This window comes from Erythrolamprus reginae, chromosome 4, assembly GCF_031021105.1.
Source record: "Erythrolamprus reginae isolate rEryReg1 chromosome 4, rEryReg1.hap1, whole genome shotgun sequence".
Classification (NCBI taxonomy): domain Eukaryota; kingdom Metazoa; phylum Chordata; class Lepidosauria; order Squamata; family Dipsadidae; genus Erythrolamprus; species Erythrolamprus reginae.
The window spans coordinates 552,266-565,645 of record NC_091953.1 but is presented as its reverse complement, the minus strand read 5'-3'; the positions used below and the strand labels follow the sequence as shown (position 1 = coordinate 565,645).

At 55.1% G+C, this 13,380-nt stretch overlaps 3 protein-coding genes across 3 annotated transcripts; all 3 read left to right on the top strand.

Moving 5' to 3' along the window:
• The first annotated feature begins 2,065 nt into the window (after positions 1–2,065).
• Positions 2,066–4,002, top strand: LOC139166146 (ubiquilin-1-like). Its single transcript, XM_070749351.1, has one exon. It carries the CDS (start codon positions 2,087–2,089, stop codon positions 3,947–3,949), a length of 1,863 nt encoding a protein of 620 aa, XP_070605452.1. The 5' UTR covers positions 2,066–2,086; the 3' UTR covers positions 3,950–4,002.
• A 2,110-nt stretch (positions 4,003–6,112) lies between these two features.
• On the top strand, positions 6,113–7,480 carry LOC139167176 (ubiquilin-1-like). The gene has a single exon (XM_070751595.1). The coding sequence runs from the start codon at positions 6,113–6,115 to the stop codon at positions 7,478–7,480; it is 1,368 nt and encodes a 455-aa protein (XP_070607696.1).
• Positions 7,481–9,687: 2,207 nt separating this feature from the next.
• On the top strand, positions 9,688–11,487 carry LOC139167175 (ubiquilin-1-like). Its single transcript, XM_070751594.1, has one exon. It carries the CDS (start codon positions 9,688–9,690, stop codon positions 11,485–11,487), a length of 1,800 nt encoding a protein of 599 aa, XP_070607695.1.
• The last annotated feature ends 1,893 nt before the right edge of the window (positions 11,488–13,380 follow it).

Genomic DNA, 13,380 nt, shown 5'->3' with positions numbered 1-13,380 from the left:
GTTGGCGGGACTGCAGGGGAGGGCCTTCTCTGTGGTGTGGCCCCATACTGCCCCCACTCCCGTGACCTTCCGGAAAGCCTTGAAGGCCTGGCTCTGCCGGCTGCCCTGGGGCCCTGGTGCAAATGTTTTTTTTATAAGAGGTTTTAAATTGTTCTTTCAAACTGTTTTATATTTGTCCTTGTTGTAAATTGCCCAGAGTCCTTTGGGAGTTGGGGGGCATAGAGAGAGACATAGGCAGAAAAAGACCCCAGGGTCCATCTCGTCTGCCCTGACACCATTTCCTGTATTTTATCTTAGGGTGGATCTATGTTTATCCCAGACATGTTTCAATTCAGTTCCTGTGGATTGACCAACCACGTCTGCTGGGAGTTTGTTCCAAGCATCTACTCCTCTTTCAGTCAAATCATATTTTCTCCCGTGGCTTCTGATCTTTCTCCCAACTGACCTCAGATGGTGGCCCCTTCTTCTGGTGTTCACTTTCCTATTAAAATCACTTTGCTCGAACCAGTTTGCTCAAACTGGTAGCAATTCAATGGTGATGCCATAATGACGTCACAGAACCAGTTTGTTTGGTGGTGGTTTGTGGGCGCCACCATCTTTTTTTAAAAAATTGCATTTTTAAAAAAGATTTTTTTTAAAAAAAATGTGGTTTTCCCCCCCCTTCTGAGGTGGAATCTGCACCTGCCGTTTCGGGCAATGTGCCGGCTGTTGCCAACTTGTTTCCAGCTTACTTTTTTTTTGCCACTGCCTGGCCACGTGGTATAGGAGGAAGCAAGGTAAGTTAGAATGCCCCCCCCCGACTGGAACGCTGCTATCCTGCCCCCCCCACGAGTCCTGGACTGGCCATGCCCAATTCCTGTCGCCGTTCTTCCCATGCTTTCGTCCCCAGGGCCTCGTTGGTCTCTGCACTTTCCCCCAAAGCCTCCCACGTCTTTTGTGGGGAATAAAACGGGGTGCAGCATTCCAGGGGGGGCCTTAGAGCCCCTCCCTTAGGAAACCAGGTTGCAAGGCCTCAGTCTCTTCAGCCTTGAAAGGCGGAAGCGTTGAAGGGGGGACTTGATCGAAGGGTATAAAATCCTGCATGGGATGGAAAAGGTGGATGGAGAAAAACCCTTTTCTCCATCACACAACACTAGGACGAGGGGGCTAAAGCTCACAGGTGAGAAAGCGAGGACAAATCAAGGGGAATATTTCTTCACCCAGAGGGTCCTTGGTTGATGGAATTCCCTTCCAGAAGAGGTCGTGACAGCTGTCAGACTTGATAGCTTCAAGGCAGGATGAGACAGATTCATGGAGGCCAAGTGTATCATAGATTGTGATTGAAACGGAGGTCCATGTGCCACCTCTGTGTTGGTGGAGGCAGGCAGGGTTCCCTTGAGTCCCATTTGTTGGGGGTCAAAGGAAAGGGAGGGTCTTGCCTTCTCTTTCTGCTCAAGATCCCCCTTGACATTTGGGGGACCACTGTGGGACACAGAATGCTGGACTTGAGGGGCTTTGGCCCCATTCAGCAGGGCTCTTCTTAGGTTCTTAGGTTCTTATGCTTGGCTGCTGCACCATCAGATGTCACTCCAAAGCCAGCAAGAGGACACGATTAATTGGGGGAGGGTGTGTGTGAACTTTGAAGGGGGGGCGGGCGGGCTGCTGACAGTGGAGGGGACCACATTGAGCCTGTGACCACTCCACTCAATTTCCTGCCCAGCGCCACTTGTGGGAAGAAGATCGCAGGACGTGCAGCTGTTGTCTTGTCTTGTGAGGGGAAGGGGCTTTGCCACCTGTGGCTTGCATGGGTTGGCCCCGGGGGAGGGCTCCCTGCCCCCAGAACTCCCCCCTGGACTGCCTGGGACAGTGATGGCACACACTATTGCGCTTGCGGGAGTGCCCACACCCATCATTCAGTGCCTGGGAAGGGCAAAATTGGCCTCCCCTGTCCCCCTGGAGGCCAGAAACAGCCCGTTTCCCAACGTCTGGTGGGCCCGGAAGGCCCCTTTTTCCTCCTCTCCAGGCTCCAGTGCCTTGGAAGCCAAAAATACCTTCCAAGAGCTAGCGAAAAATCCGCGCACGTGGGTGCTGGAGCCGAGCGAGGGCAATGGCAGATATGGCTGCACACGCCACCTGTGGCACCAGGTCCGCCCTCACTGGCCGAGAAGGCCGGGCTGAGGTCCAGCCAGTGGCTTCCACAATGACATCACAGACGGCAGGTTCCACCTCAGAAGGTTGGCGTGGTGCTCCTGTGGGTGGGTGGGAGCCGCAGGTAGAAGAGGAGACCCATAGCTTGCGTGTGGGCAGAGTGAGGAAGCCGGGCAGGGGCGCTTTGGGCTGGGATGAGCGGCGCCCTCTGACTCGGACCGGCCACAGCCGAGGGAGATCGCTGGTCCCCGCTTGCTTGGCCTTCATTCTTTTCCCAGAAGAAAGAGGAGAAAAACTTGGGGGCATGATGGTGGAAAGCCAGGTCATCCCGGGCGTCGACTTCAGGTCCACCAAGGAGCCTCAGGTGGTCCGGATAATTGTGAAGACGCCCTGGCAGAAGGAAGAGTTTCTGGTCCACAAGGACATGCTGGTCAGGGAATTCAAGGAGCACGTCGCCCGGCACTTGTCCTCTTCTCCTTCCCAAATCGTGCTGGTCTACACCGGGAGGATCCTGAAAGACCACAAGTCCCTAGCCCAGCACGGGATCCACCTGGACAACAACGCTGCTGTCTACGTCGTTGTCCGGTCCCAACAAAGGGGTCCGACCCAGCAGGGGCCCACCCTTCCGGCTGACCTGGGCCCCGACCCCAAAGCCCCCAGGAATGATTCATTCGCCAGTGACGGTTTGCGGGAACTGACGGCCAGCCTGGGCCTGAACACGGCCAATTTCACGGACTTCCAGAACCAGTTGATGTCCAACCCCGATCTGATGCTGCAGCTTCTGGAGAACCCCTTCATCCAGAGCAAACTCTCTAGCCCTGACCTGATGAAGAAGCTGGCCACCAAAAGCCCCCAGATACGGCAGGTGATCCAGAAGGCCCCCGAGATCAGCCACGTCTTCAGCTCCCCGGAAGGCATGCGGTTGCTGCTGGAGTTGGCCAGGAACCCAGCGGCTGTGCGGGAGATCATCAAATCCCCACCGCACGCTCAGCCTTGTCCGGGCAGCGTCCCCAGCGGGGACGGCAACACGGCCTTGCAGGAGGTGCTGACCAAGGTGCAGGGCCTGGTGCAGAAGGCCCTCCCTAAGAGATCGGCCCCCACCGTCTGGTCGGGAGCCCTGGGAGGCCACCAGCCTTCCTTTGACCAGAGCGAGAAGTCTGGACGGGCCAGACAGCAGCAGCTGCCTTCCCCCAAACCGTGGCCCCCGAGGTCTAGTGGCCAGAACGTTGGCACGGCTGGTGGCAATGACCACAGCAGAGGGGAAAGTGGCAACCTGCGAGGCGAGACGGGCCACCTGGCCTCGGCGGCGGTGAAGACCCTGTTCCACCAGATCATCAAGCACCTCGTGCAGAGCATGGCCGGCGGGCCCTCCAGGAACCCCACCGGTCCGGGCCTCAGCTCAGACGTGGTGGGCAAAGCTGCCCAGAGGTACGTGGCCACCTCCAGAAGCTCCCGGGAGCAGATTCTGGCCCTATTGCAGCAGCTCCAAAGCACAGATGTCCTCCTGGCAAGCTGGAGCCCTAAGGAGATGCGGGGGCTGATGGACATCCAGCAGAGGCTTCAGGCCTTGGTGACGGACGAACCGACGGCAACCGAGAGACACGGCCGATCCGAGCGGCCCCTGCGCAGATCGTATTCCATCACGTCTCTCTGCGACATTGTGGCCCCGCACGGCCCGGAGGACAAGGAGGACTTCTCCGCCCCTGAGATCTGGCAGAGCCTGGCGGTGGACGACTTCTTCTGCAGCCCCCCAATCGGGGTCCATCTGCGGGGCTGCTCGGCACAACAGCCTCCTTCGAAGCAGCAGACGTACAAGCTCTGAAGTGCCGGGGCTGAGCCCTGGGCGGGGTGGATGGGTCCCTTTGGGGGCAGCGTCTGGGCGCATGCGACATAAAGGAATGGACTTCATGGTTTCTGATTAAAAGCTTTAAATCTTTCACCACGTCTCCTGTTGCCTGGGGAACTTGGGCCCGGACTGAATTCACTTCTTCGCCAAATGGTCAAAACCTCTCACAACATTCAAGGCGTCTGGTCCGCAAAGAGTTGGGTGGCATTAAATTAAATTAAATTAAATTAAATTAAATTAAATTAAATTAAATTAAATTAAATTAAATTAAATTAAATTAAATTAAATTAAATTAAATTAAATTAAATTAAATTAAATTAAATTAAATTAAATTAAATTAAATTAAATTAAATTAAATTAAATTAAATTAAATTAAATTAAATTAAATTAAATTAAATTAAATTTAAAATTATTAAAATTAAAATTATTAAAATTAAATTAATAAATTAAATAAAATATTAAATTAATGAGCTGGGGTGGCGCAGCTGGTAGAGTGCTGTACTGCAGGCCACTGAAGCTGACTGTAGATCTGTAGGTCAGCAGTTCAAATCTCACCACCAGCTCAAGGTTGACTCAGCCTTCCATTCTTCCGAGGGGGGTCAAATGAGGACCCGGATGGTGGGGGGCAAATATGCTGGCTCTGTGAAAAAGTGCTATTGCTAGCATGTTGTAAGTTGCCCTGAGTCTTTTTTTAAATAAACTTTATTAATTTTCAATAAAAAAGACATACAAACTTACAAACATTTAAACACATATTAGGGGTTACAATTACCCCTTTTCTTGAAGTCAATTTTTAATACAGAAAAAAGGATAAAATCTTAAATCTTTAAATCAAACTAATATTCTAATTGAAAAGAAGAACTTTGTTTACATATTCTAATAGACATAAAGTTAAATTGATAAAATAGAAAAGGAGAAGGATGGCATTAAAATCAAATTAATTACATTAAAATTAAATTAATTACATTAAAATTAAATTAATTACATTAAAATTAAATTAAACTAAGCCAAACAACTAAATTATTAAATTAAACCCAACCCAACCCAACCAACCCAACCCAACCCAACCAACCCAACCCAACCCAACCCAACCCAACCACACCAAACACACCAAACCAAACCAAACCAAATAAATTCTTTTCTGAGAGGAGAAATCTGGGGCTGCGCCTTCCACGGGGGGGAGGGGGGAGAGGGGGGTTGCGTGTGAGCCCCTGACCCCCTTCCATGCTCCCGCCTCTTGCATTAAGTCCAAGAGTCATTGTCCCGGGACTCCCGGAGGTGGGGGGGTCTTTTCCCAAGGGACTTTCTGGATGGTTTTCCTTGAAAAGGCTTCGCTTCTGCTGGTGCTTCCCCAGCCCCCTCTAAGGGGTTTGCAGAGGGTCAGCCTCTTTCCCCCAGCGCTCGCTCGCTCGGGGTCCCCATTTGAGCCCCCTCGGAAGGAGGGGAGGAGGGAACCTGGTGCTCCTGCACTCCAACCATTGCACCACCGAGTCTCTTTTCCTCCTGGGAGTGTGTGCAGAGTGGACCTCTTGGCCCCAACAATCATTTTTTGTCCTTTTACTGACCTCAGAAGACTGGGAGGCTGGGTCATCCTTGAAGCCGGTCAGTATCGAACTCCTGACTGTGGGCAGGTCAGAGTCAGCCTGCAATGCTGCAGTCCAAGCCTCTTTCCAAGGCTCCTCCCTCTATCACCCAGCCTATTATGGGATGGCAGATGGCTTCTGGAGAGATGAAGGACCCCCTCCTCCTCAACCTCTAGAATTGACTCTCCCCCTGCCCTCTCCGTGCCCTCCAACCCTGGGGAGGACAAGAGGGCTCAGGGCCCCCGAGTGGCTCCTGGGGGCTCTTTGGACCGGCCTGGCCATGGGGTGACACCGGGTGATGTCACAGTGAGAACCCCCCTCCCCCAGGCTGGGATAATGGAGGGAGCAGCTCCTTGGCTTAGCAAGAAGGAAGGAAGGTAAGAGGAGGGGGAGAAACGGAGGTCTGGGAGGGGGCGCTGACACCCACCCACCCATGCGTTGCTTTCAGGGTGCCGGTTCACCTCCCGTCAGAGAAAGTCCATCCACCTTGGAGACTTGAGACCCTCGCAATCCTTTGGTTCAGCAAGGCCAGAGACCCCGGCCGTGTTTCTCCTCTATGCAGGCCCCTCCTCCTCCTCTTCCTCCTCCTCCGTGCACTACAGGGACCCTGGACATGCACCAAGAAGGCGCCCCCCACATCTGCCTCGGCCTGGCCTCCAACCCCGGCTTCATCTGTGTCACCACGAAATCTCCCAAGGGCAGCGTCCAGTTCGCGCTGCCTCGGGAAACGACCATCCGGCAATTCAAGGAGGAACTTTCGCGGCACTTCAAGTGTGAGACACGCCAGTTGGTTCTGGTGTTCTTTGGGAGGATCTTGCAGGACCAGCGCACCCTCTGGCAGTGCGGGATCGGTGATGGGATGACGGTCCACCTGGTCATCCGGCCTCTGAGGACAGACCCGGAAGACTCCACTCAGTTGATGTCGAGCTGCGCCCTGGCACCGACCGGCTCCAGTCTGTCCCTGCCCGCCTTGAACGTGATCTCCCAGGATTCTTGGGGGGCCCCCGAGTGGCACCAGATGCCGACCTCAGAGATGGTTCTTCAGAAGGTGCGGCAGCTGATCTTGGCCAACCCGGAGGTCCAGCAGCTGGCTCAACAGTTCCCTGCCATCTGTCACATTCTGAACAACATGGGCATCATGCGGGTGATCTTGGACAAGATGAGGGAAATTATGGACCTCGCCAAGAGCCCCGAAGCGGAGCAGGACCTGAAGAATCCAGAGCCGCTCCTGGTTAGCATTCAGAGCAACACTCCCGGTGGAGACAACCCCTTGCGGCAGCTCAACGGGGAGGCTCAGGAGCCAGGGATGAATGTGGGCCAGGACCCCCTGGCCACCTCCAGCCCTTATGTCACCCTGGCCAGGAGCCCTTGCACCGAGCATGGTGAGGGGGCAGCCTCCCAGGGGTCCGACTCTTTCCCGCTCTCCAACACCTACGGGAGGTTTTGCACCAACAACTCAAGCAACGACGAAAGCAGCCTCTTTGGCAGCCTTCCCGATCCGCTCAGCCCTTCCCTGCCCAGCCTGGGGGTCAACCCTGGGGCAGGGCTGGGCAACGTGGGGGGTATCCAGGCGCTGATTGTAAACCTCTGCCATGCTTACACCCAGCGCGTGATGCTCTCCCTCATGCAGAACGCGCTGCTGGCCTCCGAAGGGATGCAGGCCGCCCGCCAGGACCGCGTCCAGCAGCAGCTGCAACACTTCTATCGGCAGATGCAGCGGCCGGAGATGGTGGCCGCCTTGTCCAACCCCAAGGCCATCCAGGCCTGGGTGCAGATGGAGCAGGGCCTGCAGATGCTGATGGACGAAGCCCCCGTGCTCATACCCTGGTTCATGCTGCGCCTGAAGGGGCTGGGACACACCGCTGCGACCGGAGCCTCCACCACTGGATCTCCCCTGGAAGAAGAACCGGCTACTTTGGAGTAGGGGCCCCATGTCTCCTCTCTCGCCTTCTCCCAGGAAGGGAGGGACTTCACCAACTCCAGGGTCAGATTGGCGGCCCAGCGCTCCGGTTGGAGAGCCGCCGTTCCCACACGGCACCAAGAGAGGCAGTTGCAGGAAGTCAGAGGGAAGCCAGGAGAACTCCTCCTCTGCGCCGGGGGCAACATTCCCGTCCGTTGTTCTTCCACATCCGCTCCACGCTATAAACCAGAACTGAAAAGACAAACAGACTTTTCTCGCCTGGTCATTCCCATCAGGACAAAGTCTGACCCTGAAAGGCTACTCTGTAGCAACTCTGGCTGAAGGACTTAAGGGCTGCTTTGGGGAGAGGAGGACCAGGCCTTGATTGGCAGAACCTTCCTGATAGCTCCTCCTCCTCCTTCCTCCTCCTCCTCCTCCTTCTTTCTCCTCCTCCTCCTCCTCTTCCTCCTCCTCTTTCCTCCTCCCCCCTCCTCCTTCTTTCTTCTTCTTCTTCTTCTTCTCCTCCTCCTCCTCCTCCTCTTTCCTCCTCTTCCTCCTCCTCCCTCCTCCTCCTCCTTTCTTCTTCTTCTTCTCCTCCTCCTCCTCCTCTTTCTCCTCCTCCTCCTCTTTCTCCTCCTCCCCCTCTTTCCTCCTCTTCCTCGGGTCCCTCCCTTGAGCCCAAAGAGGAGAATGTGGGGAGGAATTTGCAAGGATAACCTCCTAGGGGCCCCAAATGGTTCCCTCCTGGAAGAAAAAAACACTGTGGAAGAAATGCATGGTGGTGGGCCCCCGTTGGCATTGAAATGGGACGAGCAAATCCCTCCCTCCCTCCCTCTTCAAGGGGGCACATTCTCCACGCGCTCTGGGAGAGTCTGGGCAGGACTGGTTGCTTTGTCCAGGGCCTTCTGGGTTCCTCAAGTCAACTCCAGGAGGTAAAACATCTGGAAGAGACCCAGGAGGCCTGCAGATGTTTGGCCTGTAGAGGAGATTGAGGGGAGACACACAAGGTCACGTGGGTGAGGCAGTGGGCACTGCGTTCTCTTTTGCCCAGAGGGCAGGGGGAAAAGGCCAAGGCCGGCCATTCAGGCTGGGCACCATCAGTGTGTCGTCAGGAGGGAATGCTTGGAGCTCAGGGTTGAATGGCCGGGTCCTTGGTGCTGCCGATGGTTCTTGCAGATGGTTCAGGACCGAATGAGGGAACATTTTCGCCAGTGCTGGAGAGCAGAGCAGAAACAGGGAGCAAACCCTCCTCCCTCCCTTCTAGCGCTGAAGGTGGCGCAGTGGTTGGAGTGTGGTACTGCAGGCTACTTCTGCTGACTGCCAGCTGTAGTTCAGAGTTCAAATCTCACCACCGGCTCAAGGTTGTCTCAGCCTTCTGTCCTTCCATGGTGGGTCAAATGAGGACCCCGATTGTGGGAGGCAAATAGGCTGAGTCTCTGCAAACCGCTTAGAGAGGCCTGGAAAGCACCAGGAAGCGGGATAGAAGTCTAAGTGCTGTGGTTCTGTTACCTAAGTGGGTCGTGAAACGTTTGCAGGAGAGCATGAGCACTGATGTTGTTCCCTAGTTTGGGTCATGAAACCTCTGCAAGAAGACAGCCAAGCTCCAAGACCACCAGAAAGACCCCCTGGTTTCAACCCTGCTAGAAGTATTGTCCTTGGTTGGCTAGAGGTGATTGGAGAGACAGCCAAGGCCGCCCATGACTCCTGTGATATCCGTGTGTGTGTGTGTGTGGTGTGGTCGGGTGCAGGACCAGAGTGGCAAAGGGCCCAAGGAGCAGGGCCTGGACTCCGCCCTTAGCGGAGGTGGAGGGTGAGGGGGTCCAAACTTCATGGGGAGGGCAGAAAGGCCCCTGGAGATGTGGTGGTCCACCCGCATGTGTCACAGATCTCTGTGAGGTCAGCACTGAGATCACAGTCCAGCCGAGTCCAGGGAGAAGAAATGTCCCGGGCAGCAGCAGAGGGGAAGAAAGGAAAATGAAGGGCCCTGCCAGGTTGTGAGCCACGGAAGAGAAGGGCAACATCTCGCTGGTATGTGTGCTCTGGCCTTGGCTGGTGCTGAGACACAAGGGGGCAGGAGACCACTGGCCCCTTCCCACCTCCTCACAAGCACCGCTGCTTCCCTGGAAACAGAGTTCCCGCTTCCCTCCTCTTTCTCCCTCAGCCTCGGCTCTCCTCCTCCTCGAAAGGCCCCGTGTCACCACCCCGACCGCGGCCGCAGCCTCTGAGCGGCCATGTCCGAGAGCAAAAGAGCCCCCGGGGCCGCTGCAAACCACAGAGGCCGGGTCGTCAGAGTCACGGTCAAGACCCTCAAGCGCAAGGAGCAATTTGAGGTGGCCGACAGCACCCGTGTCCAGGACTTCAAGAAACTGATAGCTGACCGCTTCAAAACCCCTCCCGAGCAGCTGTCCCTCATCTTTGCGGGTGAGATTCTCAATGACCAGGACACGCTTGTGCAGCGCAAGATTGGTGATGGCTCCAAAGTCCACCTCTTCATCAAGTCCCAGCGGAAGCCCTCAGGCAGCCCAGGGGACACTCCAGCCGTGCCCAACGCCTTCCCATCAATGCCAGCTGCTCGCGAGAGCTCCTTGTTGGAACACAGCCTGGACCTTTCGGATTGGAGCAGCCAGCCCGAAGACCTGATGGCCTCCTGCCATGAAATTGTGGCCCAGACCATGGAGAACCTTCTGCTGCAGATGGTCACTCTGAACCTGGACGCCTCCGCCTTGAACAGCAACCCGCTCCTCCTGGGCTTCCTCATTGGGGTCACCGGCATGAACGTGTTAGACCTGAACGCCCAAGACGTCACGGACTTTGTCAGCGAGGCCCAGGAGCAGGACGCGACGCGGCAGGAGCTCATCATCGAAGTGATGCAGCACCCTTTCGTGCAGAACCTCTTTGGGGACACTGAACAGCTCCGGCAGATGATCATGTCTGTGCCTCAGATGCAGCAGCTGGCCGAACAGAACCCCGAGATCAACCACATCCTCAACAACTCCGAATTCCTGCGGGAGATGATTGACGTGGCCACCAGCCCAGCTGTCATGGATGAGATCATCAGGAACCACGACCGAGCCCTGAGCAACCTAGAGAGCACCCCGGGGGGTTACAGCGCCTTGCAACAGCTCTACAACGACATTGAGGTCCCGATGCTGAACGCGGTGCAGGCCCAGTTCCAGGGCAGTTCGTTTCCCCTCTCGGACGCCAAACCGTCCCCTGGGGGGATCAGCCCCCTCTCCCGGACAGAGAACAGGGAACCCCTGCCGAACCCCTGGGCCCCCCAACCGAATAGCAGCGGTGGTGACAACATATGTAACGGCGACATCAGCAACCCTGGTAACGGCGCTGAGCAAGGTTACATCCTGCTAGCGTTGGGCCCCGGAGTCCGGCCAGGACCTAGCAAGACGGAAAGTATCCAAAACATGGTTCATCAGCTCACGGACAACCTGGAATTCATGCAGAACATCTCCAACGCCCTCACAAAGCCCAACGGCCCCACTCAGGTGTTCCTTGGTCACTGCAGTTCCCCGGTGAGGAACGGGGGTCCTCCTCCGTCTCAGGAGTGGCCGCAGCAGCTCCCGTCCAAATTGGCCAAATCAGCCTCTGCCCTGCTGCTGACCAACCCCCGGGCGGTCCAGGCGCTCCTCCAGTTGCAGATGAGCCTGCTGATCCTCACCAGGGAAGTCCCCGACTTCCTGCAAGCCTTGACCGACCCCGACGTTGACCTGGAGAGCATGGAGGACTCCGAGGAAGGAGAGAGCCCGTCTTCGGAAGCGGAGAGCTTCATCTCCATCGAGGAAAGCCTAGAGCTGGAGAGCAACGCGTCCAAAGCGGACGATGAAGAGAAGGAGGAGGGGGAGGAGGAGGAGGAGGACATGGAACAGCAAGCTCCGGAGGCCCTTTACCAGGTCCAGCTGGAGCAGCTCAGGGCGATGGGCTTCCCCAACCAGGACCTGAACCTGCAGGCTCTCATGGACACAGAAGGAGATATCAGTTTGGCCATTGAAAAGCTAACAAACTCTCGTGCATCCTAGCTACAGATTTACCTTTGCCTCTTGTAGGGTCATCTGACACACTAAAGTCAGCATGGTGGATATAAACTGTGCCTTTGGTGCTCCTTTCCTCCCGGGGAAACCCTGGGCAGAGCTCTCCTGGCAGATCCAGGTGGACAGAGTTGGAAGGGGCCTTGCAGGTCGTCCAGTCCAACCCCCTGCCCAAGCAGGAGAACCTGCATCTGCCACTACCTAGGATCGAACTTGCAACCTCCTGATGGTGAGGCAAGAGCTCCACCTCTAGGCCACAGCCGCTCCCTTCAGCCTCCCCAAGTGGATCCCTGGGCCACCAGAGGCACTGCCGCCTCCTTCCCCCACCAGGGTTTGGGCGCTTGAAGAGCAGCATTCCACTGGGAATCTGCTTGCTGTAAAGCCAAGGAGGGACGGCCTCCAGCCCCCCTCCCCCCAGGCAGGGTGGTCCTCTCCTCTCCCTCACAGCCCCCCCCCAGCTCTGTCCAGCAGCATCTGCAGCCACAGAGACAGACAATGCAGGAAATAATCAGGGTGCATCCACAAATCTCAATCTCTGTCTCTCCCTCCCTCCCTCCTGTCTTTCTTTCTCTCTCTCTCTGTATCCATCCCTTCCTCTCCCTTTCTCTCTGTCTCTCTCTCTCTCTCTCTGTCAAGGAGTGTGCAGAGTGACCCCTGAGTTATCAAGGATGCACAGGTGCAAAGGAAACACGGAGTTCTAGCAGATATCCAGGAGATAGGAGTTAATGGTTCAGTCATATCAAAAACAGATACATTATATTGTATAAAATAGTATTTACTTTAGAAAATATAGCAGCCAATTTAAACAGTCCAGTCATACATAGTCAAATCAGACAATATCCTCCCATACATTAACAATATTACTAGTCTTATTTGTTCAGCTTACAAATACGTAAACTATCATCGAACACACCATCCTTAGTACAACAGTCACAATGAATCAGCACAAAGTGAGCAGAGAAAACACACAGAGAATTTCGCTCTTGACATGATAGCAGTCTTCCAATATCTCAAGGGGTTCTGTTCCATTCTGTTCCATTCTGTTCCATTCTGTTCCGTTCTGTTCCATTCTGTTCCGTTCTGTTCCGTTCTCCACTCCACTCCGTTCCATTTTATTCTCTCTCCTCTTTCTGGTATAGCATCCTGATGACTGTGGTTTATGTTTTGCTTGTTTGCCATGGCTGATATTTTGCTTGAGGTTCTACCAAAATTTTGTTTAATGTCTTTGCGTTGCAATGCGCTGTGCATGGCTTAGTGGTGGAGCTTCTGCCTCATGGGTCAGGAGACTGTGAGCTTGATCCTAAGTAGCAGCAGATATTTCTGCCTCTGGAGAGATGGTGAGAAACCGTCTGCTGTGAACCCCAAGTGGGCACCAGGAGGGGCATCCGGTCAGGAAACACTCGATGCCAGGGATCTCGGGGTGGTCGAAAGAAAAAGACAGGAAGTGGGTCCTCCTGGGAGCAGTGTGGTTTTGGTATTTTGTGGGGGCGAACACCATTTCGACAGGTGGGCTCAGCTCCAACCTTTTATCCGTTTCCTGCCCAACACGTTTGTCTCTAAGCCTCACCAGTTGCCCATTGGGGAGGGGGGAGGAGGGGAAAACTGCAGGTTCCAAAGAATGGACCCCCCCTCTTCTGGTCTCTGGCCAGCCCCTTCCCCTTCAACCTTTTCAATTGGCTTGCAAGGAAATGCTTGGCTTCCACAGCAGCCAGGAGCTCCGGTGGTGCAGGGGTTAGGAGGCGGCATTGCAGGCTGACTCTGCCCACTGCCAGGAGTTTGATAGAAGCCCCTTCACCATAGCACTTTACAGCTCTCTCTCTAAGCACTTCACAAGCTCAACCCCTTGCCCCCAACAATCTGGGTCATCGTGCTGACCTCAGGTAA